A 24109-nucleotide genomic window follows, 5' to 3' on the forward strand; every position below is an offset into this window, starting at 1 on the left:
TAACAATTCAGAAACGTCAGTAAGTTACAGTATGTAAAATCAACACAAGTGAAAAGTAAAACTGTGATTAAATTAACATAATGACAAATATGCTCACTTTATTACATAAAAATTGTTAACACTGTACAAATATATCTCATTTGTCAAAAAGTATAAATATTTACATCTCACACATCTACATTTATTCACTTATTACAAACTATTTATGCTGGGTATTAAAAGTATTGTGGCCCCCTTTGGTATTTAGCCATGTTCTTGAGATATGTAGTTACATTTTTTAGCCATGGGTTATCAAATTAGAAGATAAATGAGACAAAAAATACATAAACATTAAATATAACATAGAAATTGACAGACATCATTAGACTTTCACAAAAACAGATTCATAAATTGATCTTGATGCTCATCGAGAGTTTAAATACACTTTAAATTTGGAGATAACAGTCTAAATGCAGCCATGTCAGATGCAGGCTTTTAGAAGGCCTCAGTCATCATTCTCTCCAACTTTTCCTCTTCTGCAGAACTTGGTACAGTAAAAGTCCTTGTGAAATACTGCATTTCTATTTTTCCTGACTCATGTGCCAGTCCTATTCCTGAATATTGTTGTCCTGAGTCTCCAAACAAAGCCATGGCTGTCACCCTAGGAAAGGAAAAGAAAATGTGTGATGCCACATATGAATAAAACTATGTTAAAAAGTATTAAATAGTAAAGAAAATTCATCATTCATTTGTGTCTTGTGTCACCTGTCGGTTATCATCCTTTCAGTGACCACAGGCTCGGTGTCATTTTTCAGCAGGTCCCATATGTAGAGGTTAGAAGTCGCATCCAGCACACAGAAGACTGTCGGCCTGGTTTGGGCCCACTGCAGTGAGACCACCGGTTCACCAGCGGTGCCGTTCTTCCACTCGGCCACAGGCTGCTCGCGGCTGACCGCATGTAGCCTGATGCTGCCATCTCCACAACCCACCTGCCAGAGAGAAAATATTGGACTCATACAATACACATACATATTACCTTTTACTTTTATGGTGCTTTGTGTATTTTCATGTTTTTATTCCATCAATATATGATGGTTTTATCAGTGTGCTGTGTTGAATGTTATCCTGTCTGTCCTGCACTATGAGATTACAGAGGCAAATTCCTGACATTTATTGTACTGGCAATGACATTTAACTCAAATAACATGACTGCAATGGATCATATTTAAAGCACCCTGAGAAACACAAGCAGTTTCTGTACCTTTGCGCATTAAATCCTGGCAGGATACTGCTTGTGTAGGAAGATAACACAAAAGTAATTTAAATGTCAAAAAGCTGCACTCTCACCAAGAAAAAGTTTTGGCTGAAGGGAGAGAAATGAATTGAGCTGACATCAGCAGGTCGGGCTCCAACCTCCTGAAAGCTGTAGAACTTCGGAGGAGCCTTCAAACCGTGACTGGTTCCATGATTGACCACACCCTAGGACAGAAATTATATTAGCATTAGCATTTTTTAGACATTTAGGGTATGTAATTGTTTGAAAAACAAAAAGCACCATACTCATAAAGAATATCCTCACCATATTAGTGCCAATAAAGAAATGATTGGAGTCAGTTGGGAGGAATTTTAAATGAAGTGTCTGTAATGGCCCTGTTTTCACTGCATCTCGTGGGGAGACCCTGAGAGGCAGAGCAGAATCAGGAGAGGGAGAAAACACCAAAACCAAGAAGTCAAAGGTTACAAATTTCCCATCCAAAAAGAAACCAACCGGTAGAATATGACACTGCATTACATTTACACCGCACACATATGTTTCCCATCGAATGTTGAGGTGACAAAAACAACAGCGCATGGTATATAACAACAAGATCCTATGACCATGACAGAGCAGCTGTGTTCCATCAGGCAAAGACATTGTGAGGTATTTTGAGCCCACTTGCTGGCAGTGATGGATGATCATTGTAAGCTGTTTATCAATCTCACCTCTCAGCAGTGAGGAGGGAGGAGCTGTGAAGCAACTTTACTTTGCCACCGGGTCTGAGCCCTGCAAGAGAGAAAGATGTGTGAGAAAGACGAGTATGTTCCTGGAAAAAGAAGGACTGCTCTTAAACATAACTGCTGACTTACCCAGATCTGTTTGAGAACCTGCTTCGTTGGTTTTTGGGAGCTCCACCACCACCTAAAGGACACAGATAGAAAAACATGCAAATCCATTATGGCATAACTTTGCTATTTGTGTAGAGAAAAAAAAATCTAGTATCAGCTTATTTTAAAAATCCAACCTACCCAGAAATTTAAAACCCCGCTTTCATCCAGAGAAGCCAGCTGAAATGACAATCCTGAGGACTCTGGATTTTGAAACAAGAATAACCATTAACCACAACCATAAATTCAAAACCAACTGTGAACTGTAAATCGATACAGCACATTTATACACAAGATCTTCAATCGAAGTGTTAACCATCAATCAAAGTGTTAACTATCCTGATACCATTCCATACCTTCCTCAGATGCCAGAAGTAGGACCTCTGGCCTCAGCCTTCCTGCTATTGCGGAGGGTACAACTTCGACAGACGTCACAGATGAGAAATGGCCAGAGCCGGCCATCACTGCATCTATGTTGACAAGGTGACAACGAAGAAGATATCAGCACACACTCATTCATCACTGCTCTTATATAAGAAGAACGACCTCTGAACTTTAGGCGAGGGAAGATATGTGAGGTAAATAAGGATGTTTGCTACTTATTGCCTGCAGACATTCATGAAGAGGGGAGAATGCAACAAACAACAAGACTGTGTGAAAGATCAAGGTGCTTTATAATCTCAAAGACAGATAAAAACATATGTAAACACATGCTTGGTGCAGAGTTGTGGAAATCAGCATGACAGATGACATGGTATATTTTCAGGTAAATCAGCGCCTTCTTCATATAACATTTAAACTTGATGTATAACAAGAGAATGCAGAGACAAGGCACACAAAGTATCATATAAAATAATTGAATTGGAACATCTTCGCCTGGACAGAAATCATTCAGTGGTATTATCCTCCAAACCTCTCAACCAGTCTGAGAACAAATTACATTCTGATCTAGCCTGTCATCTGTCACACACCAGTGGAGAATGTAGGCTGTCTGAAGGTCCACTCCTCATCCCCTATCTTCAGGCGGTAGTGATTACGAGCATGCTCCCTCAGGTCCCACAGCACCACAGAGCCAACTGAAGTGCCTGCAAACACCAATATGGCCTTTCCAGGGCTGAAACAGCAACACTGCACCTGAGACAGAGAGCACCAAAAGGAATGACTTTTTGTAAATGATAAAGATGATGTAACTTTGTTCTCACTGGCTGTTATTGTCAATTTTATTCTTTATTAAATTTTTTTAATTTGTTTGTTTAAAATGTTAAAATTTGACATCATGAACTATGGCGTATTACAATGTAATTTTTTTGAAGCAATACATCAATTTCAGTGTCTTTACATTATTAAATATCCATTAAACCCATTTTGCTAGAACTTGAAAATATCACCTCAGATTCATAAACAAGGATCTTCTGAGGTCTGGACGGCTCCCAAATGTTCCAGATGCAGATGAGGGTACAACTGTCGAGACGAACAGCGCTGGGTTTAATTGTAGGCTTGTGGACTGACATCATGGTGTGTCCCTGGACCTGAGAGAAGTGCACCAGGCTGATTTGGCGACCTGCAATTGACAAAAAAATTAAAAGTGGATAAAAGTGGAGCAACCCATTAGAAGGATTTTCTGAGTAGTGAAGTCGCATGCATGTACTGGTTTAAACAGCATATTCAGAGCAACAATTGCTATAGCTAGATGAGAATGCAGTGGTTACAACAAATAATTAATGTAAGTGCAAAATGAATTTCTTCATGGTTGCGTACCATAAAGAAAAGGCAACTTAGTGTTCAGCTGTAGGCTTCCATCACTGAAAGACAGTGTGTCCGTTTGAGTCCTCGGCTTCCTCAGGGATTTCCTCTCAGCTTCATCCTCTTCCAAAAGTACAACCATGACCTTTGAGCCACAACAGACAATAGGAGTCAGAACAGGTGACAGCCCCACAAAAGACTCTCATGCAGAAAGAGAAAAAGCAGAAAGTCAACATTGATGAAAAAGATAACCTGTGAGGCTGAGTGAAGAAATGCGATCAGGCGCTGTGAATCAAAATTCATTTCACTGACGGTTTTGTCCCGTGCTTCATAAGACAGGTTTGGATCTGTAAAATCATGGGATACGTCATTGTTGAAATCTGCATACAGACACTATTGGTCACAGAATGCACTTGGTGTTTTCTTACCGCCACAGGCTCCATTGTGCTCAGGAGGATGCTGCGTCCACTTCTCACACACTTCTATCTCCTCTGTCTGGATGTCTCGGTCTGTATTATCTTCATTACACTGAACATAAGCCTGAACACAAAAACAAATTCTCATGTTATTTAGACAAAGATTACAGCTAAGAAAAGATCATTGTTTTTTAATTTGGTTTGAACTGACCTGTTTGGTGTTTGCAGTGCCAAAGTTTCTAATATACATGTCATATTCATTAACAGGTGGGAGATCCAAAAGGGAGACTGTCATTGAGAAATCCAGATCAATTAAGCGGAGTAGCTCTATGCTGCGTTTCCTGTAATCAGGAAAGACACAAAAGATTATGTACTGTAGCCTGTATAACACTACTTTTCTAAAAATGATTACCCAGCAAACATGCCCTAATCCATTTCATGTTTCCAATATGAATTGTTCCACTACAAGATTCAATTCTCCATGCTGTTAACCTACTTTTGTTTTGAGGCAACTTTCTTGCTGACTTCACGCTGTTTTGCTGCCACAAAGTCAATAAACTTCCCACGCGGGGAACTTCTTCTCTGGTTCTTTTCAGCGCCTGTAAACAGTACAAATAGAAGAAGCATTATATCCCTTAACAGCAATAACTGATTTTCTATCAAGCCAATATGAAATAACAGAGGGTACAAACTCTACCTCTGGACCATTTTGCCCTGTCTTCCTCCTCTCTGCTCATACTTTCTCTGGACTGAGCTGTTCCAATTCGTTCATTCTCTTCATCCATGGCTCTCCGAATTGCTTTGATCTCCTCTTTCCTTTGCGGTGTAAGTTCCTCAATCTCTTCTCCCACCCCTGGATGATCTGGCTCCTCCTGCTCCTCACCTTCATTTGTACTCTCATCCATCTCCTCAAAATCGTCCTCATAATCCTTTGAACAGAGAAAACGCATGTTATTTATTACATACAATATGATTGCAAACATTCCCATTGTGACACTAATAAAGCAGCACCATATCTTAACACAAAATAACAAACAGTTGAAAATGATATTTCACACAAAGTTCACGTTATGAAAGTTCTAAATACTCACAGCTTTCTTGGAAGGTAAATCGATTACAGCATGCAAAAGTAACAAACATAAATAAACGTTAAATCAAAAGAATGTAAACTAAATATTTGTTTTATTAACTAACAGAAAAAGCACCACAGTGTGTATAAATAGAGAGCTGTATTATTTTACCTCAAAGTCATCTTCATATTCCTGGTCTGCCAAATTTTCATCATTGACAACCTGCAAATAGGAAATACTTAAGTTAAGCATACAGATACTTCTTGAGTTAGTGCTGCACTCTAGTGGAGTTCAAGCTGAACATAGAGGAACCAGACTGGGCATGGCATGCAGTACACAACAAATAAAGAGACAGACTTCCCCAAAACTGAAATAAAAACAAGCTTGGATTATTTTTAGCTTTTTTTGTCACCAGCAGCTGCAGCAGGAGCTGAAACATGTTTAGCTCTCACACAAGCAGAGGAAAGTGTAGCAAGGAGACCAAACTCTGCACTGTAACTGGCATGACATTAAATTGTCTGCCAGTTATCAATGAGAATCAGAAAAGCACATCACCACGCAAAACAAAAAGAGTCTACTGAAACACAAAAATGGGTTTCTTAGTATTTAGCATCTTACGGGCTCTTCTGTGTCTCCTACATCTATCGCACTAGCTGTCCAGTGCTCAGATAGCATGTCTACCTCCTGGATCACAAAAAAATGAAAGTCATACATTTCCTTAGAGAAATATCAACAGAAAAGTAATGGACAAGTGTTGCAAAGGCTGTAAAGGGAACTTATGGTTCTACTAACATGTGTTTTCATCGTCTTTGTTTCATGACTTTTGTCAGAGGATGATTTGTTGGAGCTGGTCCTGTCTCTGTGCTTTCTCTCTGGGTCTTCATCCTGTCTGTGCCTTCTCTCTCGATGCCTGACCTCTTCATCTAACCCCTTCAAGGCTTGATGCCCCCTGGAGTCACTGTCATGCTTCCGTTTTTCATCCTAGAAAAATCCACGTGAGAAAAGCCACATGAGAAATACAACTGAAAAACACACACATTTATCCCAAATATTCCCAGAATGGAAGCATTATTACTGCAGATGCTTACTTACATGATATCCTCTCTCTCTGTGTCTCCTTTCTCTATCCTCTTTATGTTTTCTATGCTCTTCTTTGGATGCTTAAATCAAAAATATTGAAATTATGACTCAAGTGGAAGCTGTTATCCTGCAAATATGGAAAGCAAGAATATAGGAAGCTGTTGCATTACCTCTTTCCTCCTTCAGCTCTGAATGCTTTCTTTCTTCATGTCTCTCTCGTCTTTCTTTGTCATTCCTCGTCACTTCATATTCATCTTTATATCTGTCTCTTTCCCGATGTTGATCTCTGTGCTCTCTGTCGTGCTTTTCTACCCGATGTCTTTCACCTTCTCCACTCTCTTCATGTCTCCTTCTCTCCCTCTCAGTCCTGTGTTCTCTGTCCCGTTCTTCTCTCCTTCTTTCCTTGTCTCCATTTTCTCTCCTTTTATTCCTGTACTCCTCGCTGTGTCTCTGTCCATTCCTATCCCTATTCTTCTCTTTATCCCTGTCCCTTTCCTTATCTCTTTCCCTCTCAAGCTTTTCCTCTTTATCCCGCCGCCTGTCTCTGTTCTCTCTGGAGTCATTACGGTACTTGTCTGCATCTTCCAATCTCTCTCTTTCCCTTCTTTTTTCTCTATCCTCTCTTCTATCCCTTTCCTTATCACCTCTCCTGTCACGTGAGCCCTCTTTCCTGCGGTCTACATATCTGTCTTTTTCCTCTTCACCTCGTCTATCTCTTGTACTCTCCCTTTCCCCATGCTCGTCCCTCTCCCTTCTGGACTCCCTCTCCGGGTCCCTACGGTGTCTCTCTGTGGATTCTCCACCCCGGTGCTTTCTCCCAGTCTCATCTCGCCTCCTGGCATAGTCATCACCATGTCCTTCCTCCTAAGAAAAAAAAAAAAAATCAGTGGTATTATTTTCTGTGTGTGATAGAAATCCATCCACTCACTGCTTTTGTTAACTAAAAAACTCACCCTAAGATGTCTTCTCAGGTCAGCTGGTTTCCATGTGTCTTCCTTTGTTATTTTCTAGATAAACAGATGTTTCACTGAATGGCCATTATAACGTACATTCAAACACAACATAAATATATATTTATGACAAAAGGCTAAACCTCTGAAAGTTAGGAAAATAACCTTCATTTGCTATGATAACGTTTTACAACTAACGACACGACATTTCCTACGGACAAAACATCCCCAAGCTTTATTCAGCATGCAGTAAAGAAAAAGCCGAAACACTTACTTTATCACTATCCATGGTCTCATTTGATTTTTTTGAGACTTTGGAAGTTTTTCAACAGCAGAAAACGAGCTTATACTCCTGTTGTGACGCCGCCATCATGGCAAATCTCTAGTGCGCAGGCGCAGTTAGCTGAAACCAAGGAGAGCGCGTCACTTCGGCTTGACAACAGGCGTACTAATCAATATCAGAGCAATCTGTGGCATCAACAGCCAGTTGCCGTGGCAACCGTATATAGCGATACATATGTGTACTCTTTTTAATTTTAATTGTCTCGTTTTACACAATTATAGCGACTAAAACAAATACGCCAGTTGCTGAAATTTAATTTTGAGGTTCACTCTGACGTCTGCTGCTATGTACATTATATACAGTCTATGTGTAAAACCCATAGTTGTCTGTTGATCGATATCTCTGTGCTCGTCACTTAACGTCAATAATAGCTTGTGATAAAACCATAGACTGTATAAAGATAAAATAGATAAAACTAAGATTAGATCAAACTGTACGTAAAGTATTTCAAGAGCTTTGACGTTAATCTCATCACATTCAAATCTCTTCTCATGACACACTTTTTCAAATCTACTTTTAATGTTTGCTGTTTTTATTTTATTTGTTTTGTTTTTCTATTTTGTTTTTTTTCTCTGCATTGCTTTTATTGATTGTGTTCTTATTTATTTTTATGCTTTTATAGTTATATTTCATTGTCTTAAATTTTGTAAAGCGTCTTTGAGTATTGTTGAAATGTTCTATAAATATAATATAGGCATTGTTAATTTATTTAGGCTATTTATTATTATTATTATTATTATTATTATTATTATTATTATGATAGCTTGCGTTTGCAGCTCAATTAAGATGTGCTTAGCAGTAGTGAGCAGTAGATGGCGGTATTCTTTACTTTTTTGTAATGGCTGCACTGGGAGCGCAGTGTTCAGGGTCCCCGTGCACTGGAAATGATCATTCCCAACCTGTGTGCAGACAGTGTGAGTGGAGCTGTGGACTGGACTGGCTCTGAACATTAATTCATTCAAAGGAATGCAGTCCGCAGCTATCGGCGTAAACTGAAGTAGTAAATGCAAGCGACTCCTCTGAAGGCGATGGGCTGGTGTGCAGGTGAGCCAACGTGAGAATATCCGCGTTTTACCAGTTTGCAGACGGACTCCGGGGTGCAGAGACATGTCCAGAGACAGCATGACAGCTGTACGAGGAGCCCATTCACACAACGCGAGCCCCACAGCGCCCAAGGAGAACGGACACACGGCGCCGATCCCCGCTCCACCCTGCGACAGTTTCACCCATCCCTCAACGGGGAACACACCCGATGACACCCCGGTGTCCGCGACCAGCGAGCTGACCCACACCTGGGTGCACTTCGCTAAAACATTTGTGCTCATTTTCCCCATTTATGCACTGGGATATTTTGAGTTCAGCTTCAGCTGGCTGTTGATTGGACTTGTTGTGTTTTTCTGGTGGAGGAGAAACACAGGAGGGAAATACAGTCGACTGAGCCGAGCACTGGCTTTCTTTGAGCAAGAGGAGAGAAGTGTCAAGCAAAGTCTTACGACCTCTGATTTGCCATCATGGGTAAGACAAAAATACAGGTGATGAAATAATGTCCTGAGCTGTTTCTTTGAAGTGCATGTGGTATTTTTGTAAACAACAATTTTGAGTTTCCAGGAAAACAGTCAGCTGACAAGAGCAGGAGTTGAGCTGTAAAGCTGTGATGGAGCAGCTGTCCCTCCACCAGCAGTGACATTAGACCGAGCCCCAATCTAAATACAGCAGGGTACAATGGTAAACCAGACACCACGCTGGAAAGGAAACATGCCCACAGGGTCCCTGTTATTTTGGGATCCAGACTGCTATCTCTCCTGTAGTAACTCACTCTGTTACTTTGTCTCAGTAAAAGTGTTAGATAACACTGAGGTTCTTGACTTTCTCCCTGTCAGGGTTAGCAGTTTAGTGGCTAGAGTTTTGTTGGAAATCCCCTGAAGCCTCCTCAAGGATCCTCAGAAACCCCCAGTGTGTAAACCATTAAGATAACTTGGACTGTATTTTATCAAGAGCTATCGAAATACATAATATGACTCAGATGAACATCAAATTGATTCATTCTGCCCTTTGATTGTTTTATATCTAAAGACAAGACAAGATTTGTGAGTCTATATGACTAAATAATAAGAATCTGCGGGCACATGTGTTTTTTGAAGAAGGTGTGTAAAACAGTGTTACTCATTTTGTTGACTGGTTCTGGGGGAGTCTGATGATAGCAGGAAGAAGGGGAAACAATCCAGAGTTGGTCGGCTTCTTTTTAGTGTGTAATAACTCATGCTGTTATTTTCCTTAATGAATGTTATACAGGGCTGATAGTGGTCATTTTCTATATTCATTGATTCAACTTTAGGCTACCTGCAGGTTCATGCATCATAACAGACATAAATATACTTTAGAATTTATCTCCTGTTGTAAAACTAACAGGGAAATTTAGAGATTTCTGCTTGCTAAAGCCTCTTTATAGGGCAGAGATGTTCTCTGAGGTTGGATTTGGGGATCAGTGAGAAAACAAATTAGACAGTATTGAACTGAGTGCTACCCAAGCACAAAATACAACTTAACTGAATTGCAAACCACAGAGCTGCTCAACCAGTTTGTAATGTCTACAATCTATATCATGTTTCGAGAACAGTTAAAGACCAGTTCTGCTGACACATGCCTGAGAATGCATTGAGGCCATTAAACAGGGGTGGAGGAGTGAGATGGGGTACAGTGAAAGCATCCAAGCACATACAATATGCAACCCTTGATCATACCTGGGCACTTGTGCATAATCATGGCAGGAAGTCAAATTACACCTTCCATGGCTTTACAGTGATTGATTAACATACTCCAGACTGACAAGCTGAGCACATCTTATTGCATTAATACTGTGCTATGATAAGAGGTGGCTCTTAAATCTGAGCAAGAGCCAGTTTCTCCCCACTAGACAGAACTGAATCTTAATGGTGATGGCATTGCTTTCTCCAAACCCTTTTTAGCGGAGTGGCCCCATTCCCAAATGTCTATCACGAAAATGCACTCTTCCTTGCTCCAGTTTATATCCTCAGCTGTATTCATCCAGGGTGAGTCATTTTTTGGCTGGTTTTGCAGCTTTTAACACTGCAAGTAACATGCTGGGTTTAATATCACGTGCGACACAAGCAGCAGCAAAGACCAGAAACTCAGCTCAAGTTCAGTTGCCTGATAGGTGTGCTATTTATAGGAAATCTAGTAGACCTTTAGTAGATGCTCTTGTGTCAGCGTGACTTATAAGAGGTAAGTATTATGTGGGTGACACCAATAGGAGATAAAACTGTTCTATATATGTCAGCTGAATCTAATAGCTTATCTTCTTTATCCTGAATGTGGATGTCTCATCAATTATAATAATGTCTAATTAATAACAGGTTTGTATTTTGAGTTTGTTTTCTGAGCATCTCCCAGACCCTGTGTTTTCATTTTAGGCAGTTTAAATCCATGAAGAAAAACATTAGATGTATTTTAAGTCAATTACACTTGCAAGATATAAACCCCCGATGACTTTTCAGTTTACACCAACTCAGCCTCTGTCGAGTCCCTTCTGCCAGCGCTCAAAAACACATGTCCCTGATCCAATTAACTATTGCTTCACCCAGATTTTCTGAATAAGGTCATTGTGTCAGGTATAATAATGAAGCTTTGCCAGTTTCTCTTCAAAGGATTGTATTATTTCCACCTCCTAACAAAACAGCATGCCTGAATCTGTCATTATAGACCAGAACTTTCTGTTCCCTGCCTTCTTGTCACTGCTTTATCCAACTTTGACGTAAACGCTGGATAAGCACTTTTGCTGCCTCCATGAGGACTAGTGCTATTCATTGTAGCTGTCGCACCGTATTTCATATCTCAGCAGCATTCCGGCCAGTAGCATCAGTTCATCTTGCTCTTGATCTTGCTATTGCGATTAGGGAATAAACACCTTAGATTCAGTGTGATGGAGCTTCTTTTAGCCGAGGCAAAGTGGTTTATCTGTTATTTATAAAGATGGTGTGTGCATCATTGCACACCTTTGTGCACAATAGGCATTTCCTTTACCCCATGTTAAATCAATGTCGTATTTACTCTGGTCTTTCAAGAAGATTAGTCAAACTGTAGCTCAGGCTCAAAGCACAGATGCAGTATGGAAACGTGAGACTCGGCAAGACCTTGTGCAGGATTAAGTGCTTTTAAATATGGTATTGGATTTTCTTTTGATGCTCCGTATAATTACACATGCACAGTATTATGGTATTCTTGATTCTGTTTTCTAATTCGCCTGTAATTCTAACACAGTATCTATCTATAGTGTCGGTGTTGGTCTTTTAACACAAACTGCTTAAATGCACTTTGCTCTATGAGGAAAGAGATGTTTTCTAAAGTTTGCAGTGATTATATTCATCTCACACCAGCACAAAAGATGATAAAAGAAAGGCCATACAATCCATCCACTCCTGAAGTACAAATGAAAACTGAGGGTAACTTGACACTGGCAAATCAAAAAGTCTCAGCATCAAGCTCTCATGCAATTTCTCAATTAATTGTTCGGTATACATATCAGGAAATAGTGGAAAATGTCTATCACAATTACCTAGACCTCAAGGTAATGTAATCAAATATCTAGTTTTATCCGACCAGCAATTCAAAACTGAAAGATATTCAATTTACTATAATGTCAGTCAAGGAAAAGCAGTAAATTCTCACATTTGAAAACATTTACATTTAGACACATGGCAGACAATTTTGTCCTAAGCCAAAGGCAAGATGAGGTTGGGGAAGCTGGATTAAGGGGTTGCTTGTCATTTTTGTTTGAAAATTAGCTAAAGGATGAATGGTTATCAAAATAATAGATTAATCGCCAAATTTTTATAGCTCTAAATTTAATATAAAAAAATCATTTTCAAACAAGTCATGCTCACTTCATTTAAAAGTCAGGTTTTCAGTGGTACAAATCTGTCCCTTGAGCTGAATGTGGATTCTGCCTTCAAAATATTGTATTAGCAGGCTTATTGAAACCAACCAAGAGATTATCTGCTCTGTTTTCTCCATTATAGGTCCATTTCCCAGATGTGGAGAGAGTGGAGTGGCTAAACAAGGTAAGGAATTGAGCGGCTGTCTCTTGCATTTATTTGCTTGAGTGAAGCCCGCCCTCCTGCTTTGTGCAAACCCAAGTAAATGGGATGTCTGTCGATCTTCTGCACTCTCCCTTTCCCACTGGGCCAGTGAATGTTGCCACACTGCAGCACATTGGACTTAAAATGCAGCCCTGGTTATATGGCACTGTGAATTGCATTAACCCCAGTGAATCCCCATGGCAACAACCTGGATGTAAATTTAAAAAAAAAGCACTCATGAATATACATTAAAATGATCTAGATGCAGCCATCAAAATTTCATTTGTTGATGTCCCTGCTTGATGTGTACGACGCTGACAGGGCTCCTAAATAGAATTACAGTTTGAATAATTTAAAGTAACTATACAGTATCCTTCACAATATGAGCCATTTACCGAATGAGGTAGCAAGAACAGCCTAAAGATCGAGTTAATGTAATGGAAATAATATCCCACAATGTCTCACAGCACATACATGTACATGTCTTTTTAGGATTAAAATGTGATGGAGAAAATACTCCAATTATGAAATTTTGTCCCATCAAGTTCAGTCCCTATTTTCTCCCTGTACCCTGTCAGACAGTGAAACAGATGTGGCCCTACATCTGCCAGTTCGTGGAGAAACTTTTCCGCGAGACAATCGAGCCAGCGGTGAAGGAGTCCAACGCCCACCTCAGCACCTTCTGCTTCAGCAAGATCGACATCGGAGACAAAGTGAGTGTCACTCAGAGTTCAGGCGTGGTTCTCAGACTGATCACGCTGTGTTGCAGTAGCGACACAACAGGCCTCTAGCAGCAGGTGCCGTTGGGACATACATGCATGTCACTGACACATGTGGGCATGCTTGTTTTAAATAGTTTCCATGTAGGGGTCAGGAGAGGGTTGACCTTGTGCTAACCACGTGGAGGTTGGGAGGGGTGTTGGTGTAGTATTGATGGACTGGAGTGGTGCAGTGGTCATAATGGTTTTCCTTCCATTGCGGTGTAGCCACTGAGGGTCAACGGGGTCAAGGTTTACACAGAGAATGTGGATAAGCGCCAGATCATCATGGACCTACAGATCAGGTGAGCCAATCAGATCGGTTCACAACTTTATTCTTTTACATTTGCAGCTTCTTTCATTTTCACAGATTTTGAAAATTCTTAAAGGATTGCTGGTTTGAGAGAAATAAAGTAATACAGTTGAAGTTGTAATCCTTAAAGAACCTCTGCAGACATGGATCAAAACATATAAAAATACTCCTTTTTCCTCATTAAAAATTCCTATGAATATACAAATAAATCTATTTCAGAAGTTGCTGGACACAAGATGTCTCCTACTTTACTGTAAAGTCCATTCTGCTTCAAGCTTCACACCATCACACTTGTGTAAGTTATAGTTGTTTAGTGAAAGAAGTCAGCCAGTAAATTACCTCTTACATCCTGCCATGAGCATCAATCAGCAACGCTGGATTACCTGCTGCATCGTTGCCTGTTAATCCCTAGTGTGTAGCTAGGCAATTTGAATTCAGTGTGGGAATGGCCGCTAATGGAAACTACAGTATGGAGAGGTGAGGCTGACCATGAAAAACAGGGTTTGATTTCCTCAACATCTTAAGAATTCTAACGCTACAGTCCCAGAAAATAACAGGCTTTTAAAAATCTAAATATAACTCAATGAGCTCAATAACTTCAGTCATGTCACATTTTCACAAGTAAAACACTCAGCAGGAGTTTCAAAAACAACACACTATGAAGTGAATGAATAAAACATGGGAATCTGCATGAGGTCTAAATTTAACCAGTGTCATGTCTTATCCCACCTATCCATTTGAGACCGAAAGAAAAAAAAAGTGAAAGAACCTTCCTGGTACCACACTGATACAGGATTTTTACCAGACATACTGTTGTTTGTTTCAGTTTTGTAGGCAATACGGAGATTGACGTGGACATCAAACGCTACTACTGCAAAGCTGGTATCAAGAGCATCCAGGTGAGGAAACTCCTTTTCTAGGATAGAATAGAATTAATTGAAGATAATGGAATTGATTAGAATAGAATGGAATTGATTAGAATAGAATGGATTGGAATGGAATTGATTAGAATAGAATGGATTGGAATGGAATTGATTAGAATAGAATAGAATGGAATGGATTAGAATAGAATGGATTGGAATGGAATTGATTAGAATAGAATTGAATGGATTAGAATTGAATGGATTAGAATAGAATGGAATGGATTAGAATAGAATGTATAGGAATAGAATGGAATGGAATAGAATAGAATAGAAAACATAATTCCTTAAAAAAATGCTATTGCATCTTCTACAAATATTATTGCACCTAATATACAGATATTATTGCACATTTCCTCATTGTAAGGAAATGCTATTCTGGTTGTTAGTCCTGTGCTGTAATGATGATGTTGCAGTATGTCTGGGCTAAAAAAGCTGTTTCTGAGCCTGGAAGTAGGGGTCTTTTAATCTCTGTTGCACCTTCCAGAGGACAGCAGAGAGAAGAGATGATGACAGGGTTGAGTTGCATCCCTCAGAATACTGCTGGCATTGCGGAAACAGTGTGATCTGAAGGTGTCTAACAGTGAGGGCAGGGGAAGTCCAAAATAAAGTGACTCAGTGACTTGAGGTAAAGGTCTGCACTGTCGGCTCTAATTTGAGAGGCTTCTCCAGTGCTGGATGAACAGTCACAAAATAACTTTCTTCTGTGTATAGCATATAAGAACATGATGCTTAAGATATCTGGACAGTAGCCCTTTCCTTTTCAGGTAAAAGTTATTTCTGTGCAGTGACTTTTAAATGTGAACATACAGAAAGCCTCATACAAAGTCTCATCCTCAATGGTGAGAAATGTGTGCACTCACACTGATGAGGCATAAGTACAAGCACAACAACAGAATTATAATGTGTTGTATTTGTAAACAGACATTATGAAATGCTGCACAAGACTGGTTTTCAACTTTTTTTGTGCTTGAAAAATGAAATGAAGCAATGTCTACTTGTGACCTGTTTGTTATAGACAGCAGTTAAACCAACAAGTGATTTTCTCCTCTCAGATTGTCCTCGCAGGAATGTGTTTTGTTATTACTTCCCCATCCCATTTATTGACCCCTCAGATTTATTATCCAGGTTTATTATGAGGTTATATATGTTATTTTATAAGGTTGTGTTTTTTTACTTCTCAACAGAACTGTTAAGGTGATAAAATAGTACAGAGAGGTAAAAGTAACAGTGTAGATAAGGTATAAGACTTTACCTTACGTTATAATGATGTTTAATCTGAAATATTAACATAATTTAAAAAATTAGCGTATTTATATGACCCCTTGAAACGATTTCCTTTCTCTGTAATGCCTGAATCTGTGCTTTGTTGTTCTTATATGTCCTTGACCCCTTTGTGTGTTGCCGCAGTGGAACGCGGCAGGCAGAAAAAACAATCAGTGTGCTTCCTTGGAGACCGAGTGCTGTTAAGTCTTTCCTCTGGAGACATTTGTTTCTCCCTGCCCCTATTATGTAACTCAGGCAGACCTACATATCTCTCCAGCTCATTATCATCCACTAATACATTAGTCCCATCGCTCCTTGAGGTGGTTTACATTACATAGAGCAGGTGTGTTTGACTCAATGATAACACTGAGATTACTGATGGCTTTGTGAAGAGTAGGGTTCAACCCTGGCTGATATCTTTTATTTAGCAAACTGTCATGTGGTACCACCGCTGTGATAGAGGTCCTCTTTGCTACAGCTATTGTAAATAACAGGTTTGTTAAATCTGTCAATAAATGACAGATTTACACATACAATCATTTTTAGCTATGCTAGTGGTCGGTCAGTCAACCACGACAGCTGCTGAATGTATCGCTATGAAATTTGGTACAGACATTTCTTATTCCCAGATGATGAATCATAGTAACATACATACTTCATTTATTCTAGGGAAATGAAAATGCCACAGCAGTCACCCGACATTAATCAAAAAAATAAAGAGGCAAAAAGGCAAAAGAAACAAATGTAATGAAAGGCTAATTTATATGCATTCAAATATAAATATGTAGACATTATGAATACAACAAATGTTACACATTAATGCTACAAACAAATGTATAAATTATATACACTCAAATGTTGTAGATGTCTCCTAAACTATTGAATAGGTTGCAATAGAATTTGGTAATTAACCTATGAGTTTAAGCATTCTTCATTTAGGGACTTTAACAGTTTAAAGTTTTAATTTGTTCAATACTTTGATTAATGACCAGAAACCTGCTAAACTAACACTTTGGGCTTAGTGCTTTTATCAAGTTTTGTCTATTGTGCTGAAGTAAGATGATAAATATGGTAAACATTATACTGTACGTGCTAAACATCAGCATGTTTAGCATTGCCATTGGGTATGAGTATGTTAGCATGCTGATGTTAGCGTTTAACTCAAATCACAGCAGATTGTGTCTAAATGGTGATTACAGCCACACAGAGCATGACTGTAGCGTCTTACTCTTGTTCTTTTATAATTGAATCCATATTTTAAGCTCTGTCTATCTTGGTGTTTGCCTGCTAGCCAGTTGCTGATTGTATCATCCTTTAAGACAGATTTAAGATAAAAACCTTCAGATGCTGTCATTGTTAAGTGCTAATTAGTGTTAGACAAATTAAACACGGTAAACATTATACCTGTTAAATGTTTTATTGTTTATCAGTGTTTTATCACTTTGCAAAACACTTTGACTTACTTCTGTACTATACTGAAGTTGACTTGATTAAACATCAGCATGTTAGCATTAAGCTCAAATTATAGCTGAGGCTTAATTGCAGCCTCACAGCATGACTATAGACTCTTAGTCTTGTTCTTTTATAAGTGAATCAATTGTTTAAGATCTAATCATTCTTGTGTTTGACTGTGGGTCACCTTCCTCATTAAGACATTATTTTTCCTGAAGACAGTTAAGTCAATACTGCAATAAATATACAATGTACCACTATTTTTCTAAAGCTAGAAACAAGAAAAATGACACACGAAGGAACTTCTTGTACCCAAATGAAATGTGAAGGCTGTCATTGTCAAAGGAGCAGATTTTATCTTGCAGCTGACAAACTGAAGGATAATCTTTTTCTCATTTTTATTTTCAGTGTAATAATGTTTTAAAAAATCACTATTTGAACTTTCCTTGGCAACAGAAATAATGCAAGGTGTTAAAATGATTGTAGTGGCAATAAAAGCTCCATTCAAACACTAAAAGAGTATTAGTTTCAAGGATGTCATCAGTACTGGGTTCACATGTGTAATTGTCACATCAAATGCTATTCTACAAGCTACATTCAGGATCCACTTACATTTATTCCCGAAAATACAAATATAGCTTTAAAATGAATGTATTGGTGCTAGAATTTAAACATCCTATGGTGCCTGGTTTGGATTAGAGCAGCTGGTGAGATCCACATGACAGGTCTAAAGCATATAATCCTTGTAATTGTCATAATATGTTATGGAGAAGGTGGAGGATGACACAGGGCAGGTGTGAAGTCAGGCTGCGATCGAGTTTCCAACCTGTCATGTGCTACAGCTAACAGCTCCACCGCTAAGGAATGTCAAGGGCCAGCAGGCTGTGAGCTCTGTTTAGCTCTCTCTTTTTGTACTGAAGTGTGTATGTGTATGTGTGTGTGTTAATGTGTTCCTCTTTTGTTTCCATAGATCCACGGTGTGTTGAGAGTGGTGATGGAACCGTTGCTGGGCGATATGCCTCTTGTTGGAGCTCTGTCTCTTTTCTTCCTCAAGAAACCAGTGAGTCCAGATAATATGACATTGATGAATTCAATTAAACCTGTTTAATAAAGAAGGTATCTCCTTAATCTTTTTCAACATGGTGCAGCACAATACCTTCTCAATACCTTTTTGTTCTCTGTAGCTGCTTGCTATTTTTGCCAAGGCTGGCCTCATTCAGTGAATATCACAAATGCCAGTGTCTGTCCTGATTATCTGTTGTCCAGCAGTTTGGTTCTCAGTGTATTTTATATCCTCAATAAATTTTGTAATATGCTAATAATGCACAACATAAAATGAACAGGTTTTCGATTTCAGGCTGGATTTTAAATGATGATATCATTAGTTAGATAATGATTTTTTTTTACATTTCACTGCGTCAAAATCCTGTTTAATTTCAGTCTGCTCTTTCATTGCATAGATTCTACATCACTTTACATCATTTAACATTTCCACTTGCTTGCATATCCAATATTTCCAGCACACACATCAATCTCCCCCTCAATCCCTGTGCAGAACCACTGCTGTACAGTTAAAAAATATTTGACCGATTTATACCAAATGGGAGGACCCAGTGGAACCATAGCAGCGCTTTAAATAACTGCAGCAGATCAAGCCAGCCCTACTTGTGCAGATTTCTGTACCCAAGGCACTCAGTTAAAGCTCAAGGTGGATATACTGGGAGGCTGGAGGGTGAAGGCAGCAGCTCAGTTTGTAAATCTTAGTGTAGTCCCACACACACACACACACACACACACACACACACACACACACACACACACACACACACACTTATTCATCTCAATAGCTCACTCTTGCTTGTAGATGAGGGATTTTATATTAGTAAACTGAAGGAGAGAAAATAAATTGCAAAAGCAATTTTGTAAAAAAAAAAAAAAAAAAACTAATGACATTATGTACCCTGGACATCAAATAATTCATCGTTCTTCTCCCAGAGCACCATAAGAGGTCTGATCTTGAGTGCCAAATAAAATAGAAACATTTCCAGACCATAAGAGGTCTTGGCCATGTCAGGCTGCACTGAATGATCACATCAATATGACTCAGAGCAGCGTAGTATAAATAACAAAGATGCATCACATTCTGCAGTGAGACCTCTAAAGGAATTTTATTGCTCTGTCTAACAAACAGTCTTTCACTTCATGTAATGAATTATGAAACAACATAACTCCAACAGTGGAGAGTATCTATTTTCACTGGTTATACTGTGATATAATGAGTCTTTACATTGTTTCCTAATGTGCTAATGAATTAATGTAATGAATCTATAGATAAAGCTATTTTTCTTTAATCAATTAATCTTTAGGCTGTAAATTGTTTCCATAGTCATAACTGATTGATGTCACTCTCATGTCTGTCCATTAAATATGGATTAAATACAGTTAGCACAACTACGATACATGTAAGCTAATCTTGCAGTAGCTTCATATTTATCATGACATCAATCTTTAATTATGGCTCTAGAAACTAATTAGTCATTATATTAGACATTTTATAGCCTAAAGATCAATCGGTTTTTAAGATTAACCTGATTGATTTAGTGAGCTTTAGTTGCAACTGGCTGTTTTCTTAAAGAACCAAATACAATAAGAGTCTTTTAGCCACCGAAGTGAATGGTAGTACAGGCAGGAGTGTGTTCACCATGTTCCCACGACACACAGACAGCTAGCCACGTAATTCACAGCCCTGCAGTGCTCCTCTCTTCTTTGCAGCGATCAGCGCATCTGCTGCATTGTGAGCAACTCGGGGAGGAAAGTAGGGTGGGAACGGCTCATTAAGAAAACGCATCGAGACCAGGTCCCTCAGCTTGGAGGCAGAAACAGATCAAAGCAAACTGAGAGGCAGTGTCAGTCTGCCTGTATCTCAGGTCTCAGCTGATACTTTTCACACCTCTTTGACTTACTGTCTTTTATCATGTCTTCCTTGATCCAAATTTCACATTTCGAGTGCCAGTTTTTTTATCAGAAACAAAGAAACGTGTATAATTTTTTCAGTTTTTTAAGTCATTAATGTTTTTTGTAAAGAAAAAAAGCAGATTGCACCTGACCTCATTAAAGCCTGAAAACTAATGAGATCCTAGAGGGCAGTTGCTGCTATTATAAATATTTCAGTAAGCCAGGTGTTTTTGTCTTTTCCATACATGGATCTGTGTTTTCAGTCCTCTTGTTGTGGCTCATAAACGGTTGCTAAATGGAACAAGCTGAAATGGAAAAAATAAGAACATAAAAAACAATGAACATACACATCTGATGCCACAATGTTTATTCTTTTTATATACAGTATTAGAACTGGTGTGCAGTCTAAAGCCTTTATTAAAGTGATGTAACCTCCAGCTCAGTCACAATTTTTTCTTATATAATTAATAGTGCATATAAACATACAGTAGGTAAGTTAGTGCTTTGTATTTCAATTGGACCATAACTGTAACAAGTTACCCACAAAACTTTTGATTTATTTTTGCTTTGCTGCAACTTGTGTCAGACTCTGTGTCTCTGCTGTTATTAATCCACACTGTTTGTTGGCCAGAAAACAAGTAGCCAAGTGGTAAGTGTGGCTCAGGGGGCATGAAACAATAAAGCCCTTCATACATTCTGAATAACTGGTTCTTTTTCTTCTTTTCAGCTTCTAGACATTAACTGGACAGGCCTCACCAACATTCTGGACATTCCCGGGCTCAAGTAAGTCAGTCCAAAACTTGCATGTCTTGCTGCTTGTGAAGATGTCTTTGTCTGTAAGAGAGGAAAGGAAACGAAAGTTGAGATTTCAACTAGATTTGCAGTGTTTAGTTGCAGGAAACTGGACACATGTCTACTGTTCTTCTGATCTATAGATATACTCATCTTATAGTATTGTATAACTGTGACTGTGATGTGACATGCTATGGATGGATTCCTCTTTTTCCTGTGAAGCACTTTGCAAGTAAGCTAGCAGTAATGTAAGCACACATTTATATGAATAGCCAGATTAAGATAATGATCTAACTGGACAGAAACAGGTCATAGCAGGAAATGTTCCTCTTCACTGTTAGTGGACTGTTTCTCATCTCATTCTTTCTTATCTTGTCTCGCTAATATTAAATGTCTTTTCCCCTTACTCTGAGCTGTGTGAGACGAACAGAGAGGAAGTGGATGTCTATTAAGAGTCGCTAACAGCCCGACACATATACTCACTGCTTTCTCAAGCGGTTCATGCATCATTTACACCCCTAAATAAAGTGACGCATGTACTGTATGCTGCATGTGATTTTCCTGGATTACAGCTGCTTGTTATATACCCTGGTGATGTGGACAGACATGTTGACACAGGCGGAGCTCAGTGGCCAGTGTCTCTTTGCCCTTCTGTTGGGTCGTCTGTGGGGGGTGGAATGGATCCATGTAGCTTGTGCAATGCAATACGTGTGTGTGGGTGTGTTGGAGAGGGTTGGGGGTGGGGGGCACGTGACAAGAGTGGTTAGCTGGTGGTGTATGAGAGCCCCAGATGGTGAAATCATAGTGGCAGCTACAGAGTTCTTGGCAGTGTCAGACAGACAGTGTCAGCTGTCTGCTTGAGGGTTTGCCCAGTGTGTCGCTCTTAAACCGTGTTGTTATTATTACTATTTTTATTATTATTTTTATTATGCAACAAATGTCTTACTCTTACCAATTTAAGTTGGTTTTAGAATAAGAATCAAAACAGTCTGAGTCTACAGCCATGCTAGCGGCTCTGTGAGGCTTTACATATACATTAGTTCTGCATGTATTTTGTCATTAACAATACAGTAATGGTTGTATATTGTATATGGTTGTACATGAAGGGATCACCACAGTGATTACATTACAGTAACATTACATACATTTATCTTTAGGCGGGCATGGATGCCTGTACCAAACTGTATGGCAGTCCAGTTGGTGTTGAGATATTTAACTCAAAACCACAATATCAACCTCATGGTGGCGCTAAAGGAAAAGTTAGGGGATCATCAAGAGTATTAGGGCTCCTTGTCTGGGGATCATCAATCTATCCACCAGATGTCGAGATTTTTGACCTGCTGGTAGTGCTAGTGCTGTATAAAATCTTGTGGCAATCCATCAAATAGTTGTTAAGATATTTCTGTCTGGACCCACCAACACTGTCACCATGCCACTAGTGTTGTTAAAAACATTGTGTATCAAACAGTGATGGAAATTTGTCTTAGACAGAGCACATGAGTGAGTAAAAACGAGTGTCATACTGCACATTGTATGGTATCACTGTGCATGCGCAGTCAGCAGTGCTGCCATAAAATAATTAAACAATCTCACTGTTATTAGCATGCATGCACACACATGAGCAGGTACATGGCAGCGTCTCATTTGTTATGCCAGGGGAACAACAGAAACGCTGCAATAAGCACTGGTGCAGCAGGGATCACTTTATGCTTTCAGTTCTCAGCTGGAGAGAAGCTCTGCCTGTGATCAGCCCCCCCCTAGAGAATCATGATTTCTTATCAGCTCACGGAGAAGAGCTGTAGCCTGCCGTTTCATTGGAAGATAAACTGAGGATTGATCAAATGACTGTTTCCCCTGGCTCCAGAGAAACACAGGCAGTTGTATTGAGTTTATTTCATTGGAGTTTTTGTCAACCCTCTATGCTGCTTCAGTATTGCTTAACAGTTTCTTTTTTAAAGCAATTTAACTTGTTTTGCAGGACAGTGCTGAAGGAAATTGTGTAATAAAGTTATTGCCTCTTTCATTTTATCTCTCTATTTTATTTTATATTATATTTTCATCATCTCCTTACTGTTTTCCATTGTCCTCTACCTTCATCTTGTCAATGTCAGTCTTGTTGCTGTTCTCTCTGTGTTGTGTCTTGCTTTGTATTGTACTGCTTTTGCGTTTTCTGTCAAAGCACTTCGTAATCTTTGTTTTTAAAAGCTGCTGTATAAATAAAGTTATTATTATTTTTATTTTTTTCAGATTTCTAAGGAGATTTTGACATAACCATATTGACAAAGTTACCTTTGTTTCAGGTTGCATTGTCATATTTAACTGTGGTTATTTATGAAATTGCACTTAGTTTGGGATTTGGCAACTGATTGATGAAATGTCTAATAGCTGCTAGCAATTGATTAATTACTGACATTTTGGTGGCTTGACATTTGGAAATTAATTAGAATTTAAATTCTTTCACAAATCAATGCCTGGTTTTTAAAAAGAAGAGGAAGAAGAAGAAGAAGAAAAACAGGTTTACACATTAAGATCATGTTTGGTGAATGAACTGCTTTCAGCCTTAAGGATCAGATTATATTTAGCCTGTATTTGTAAGGATCAGGTGTGCTATGCTGGATGTGTAGAGCCGTTGTGAGCATAGTAGCCTAATTATGTGAATAAATGTCAAAATGGTCTCAGGAAGGCAGAGACCATCAATTACAGAAACAGTGAAGTTCGGCTTCATTAATACAAAGACTGTTTTAGTTAACCAAAATGTTACAATTAACTTTCAGGAACGGAAAACACTGCCTATACTCTGTGACTCTGGAGTTATGGCATGGTTATGTTAC

The 24109-nt window shown here is 39.0% G+C and overlaps 2 protein-coding genes across 2 annotated transcripts in view; one reads left to right on the top strand and one right to left on the bottom strand.

The window, feature by feature from the left end:
* Positions 1 to 740: 740 nt before the first annotated feature.
* Positions 741 to 7745, bottom strand: dync2i1 (dynein 2 intermediate chain 1). Its single transcript, XM_053342443.1, is given in 21 exon segments — positions 741 to 968; positions 1327 to 1458; positions 1559 to 1658; positions 1963 to 2023; positions 2107 to 2158; positions 2266 to 2327; positions 2481 to 2594; positions 3096 to 3258; positions 3513 to 3685; positions 3883 to 4012; positions 4120 to 4407; positions 4495 to 4624; positions 4780 to 4882; positions 4981 to 5212; positions 5525 to 5575; positions 5972 to 6037; positions 6146 to 6334; positions 6446 to 6513; positions 6604 to 7297; positions 7387 to 7440; positions 7658 to 7745. Coding segments are annotated over 21 exon segments (3105 nt in total). The 5' UTR covers positions 7673 to 7745.
* Positions 7746 to 8848: 1103 nt separating this feature from the next.
* The window catches only part of esyt2b (extended synaptotagmin-like protein 2b), a 28095-nt gene continuing 12834 nt past the window's right edge, over positions 8849 to 24109 (top strand). Inside the window, exons 1-7 of the mRNA XM_053342397.1 lie at positions 8849 to 9241; positions 12763 to 12804; positions 13401 to 13535; positions 13809 to 13885; positions 14720 to 14792; positions 18502 to 18591; positions 21214 to 21269. Coding sequence (XP_053198372.1) covers positions 8849 to 9241; positions 12763 to 12804; positions 13401 to 13535; positions 13809 to 13885; positions 14720 to 14792; positions 18502 to 18591; positions 21214 to 21269 — 866 coding nt within the window. The remainder of the gene's footprint in view (positions 9242 to 12762; positions 12805 to 13400; positions 13536 to 13808; positions 13886 to 14719; positions 14793 to 18501; positions 18592 to 21213; positions 21270 to 24109) is intronic.

Source organism: Scomber japonicus, chromosome 21 (genome assembly GCF_027409825.1).
Source record: "Scomber japonicus isolate fScoJap1 chromosome 21, fScoJap1.pri, whole genome shotgun sequence".
Classification (NCBI taxonomy): domain Eukaryota; kingdom Metazoa; phylum Chordata; class Actinopteri; order Scombriformes; family Scombridae; genus Scomber; species Scomber japonicus.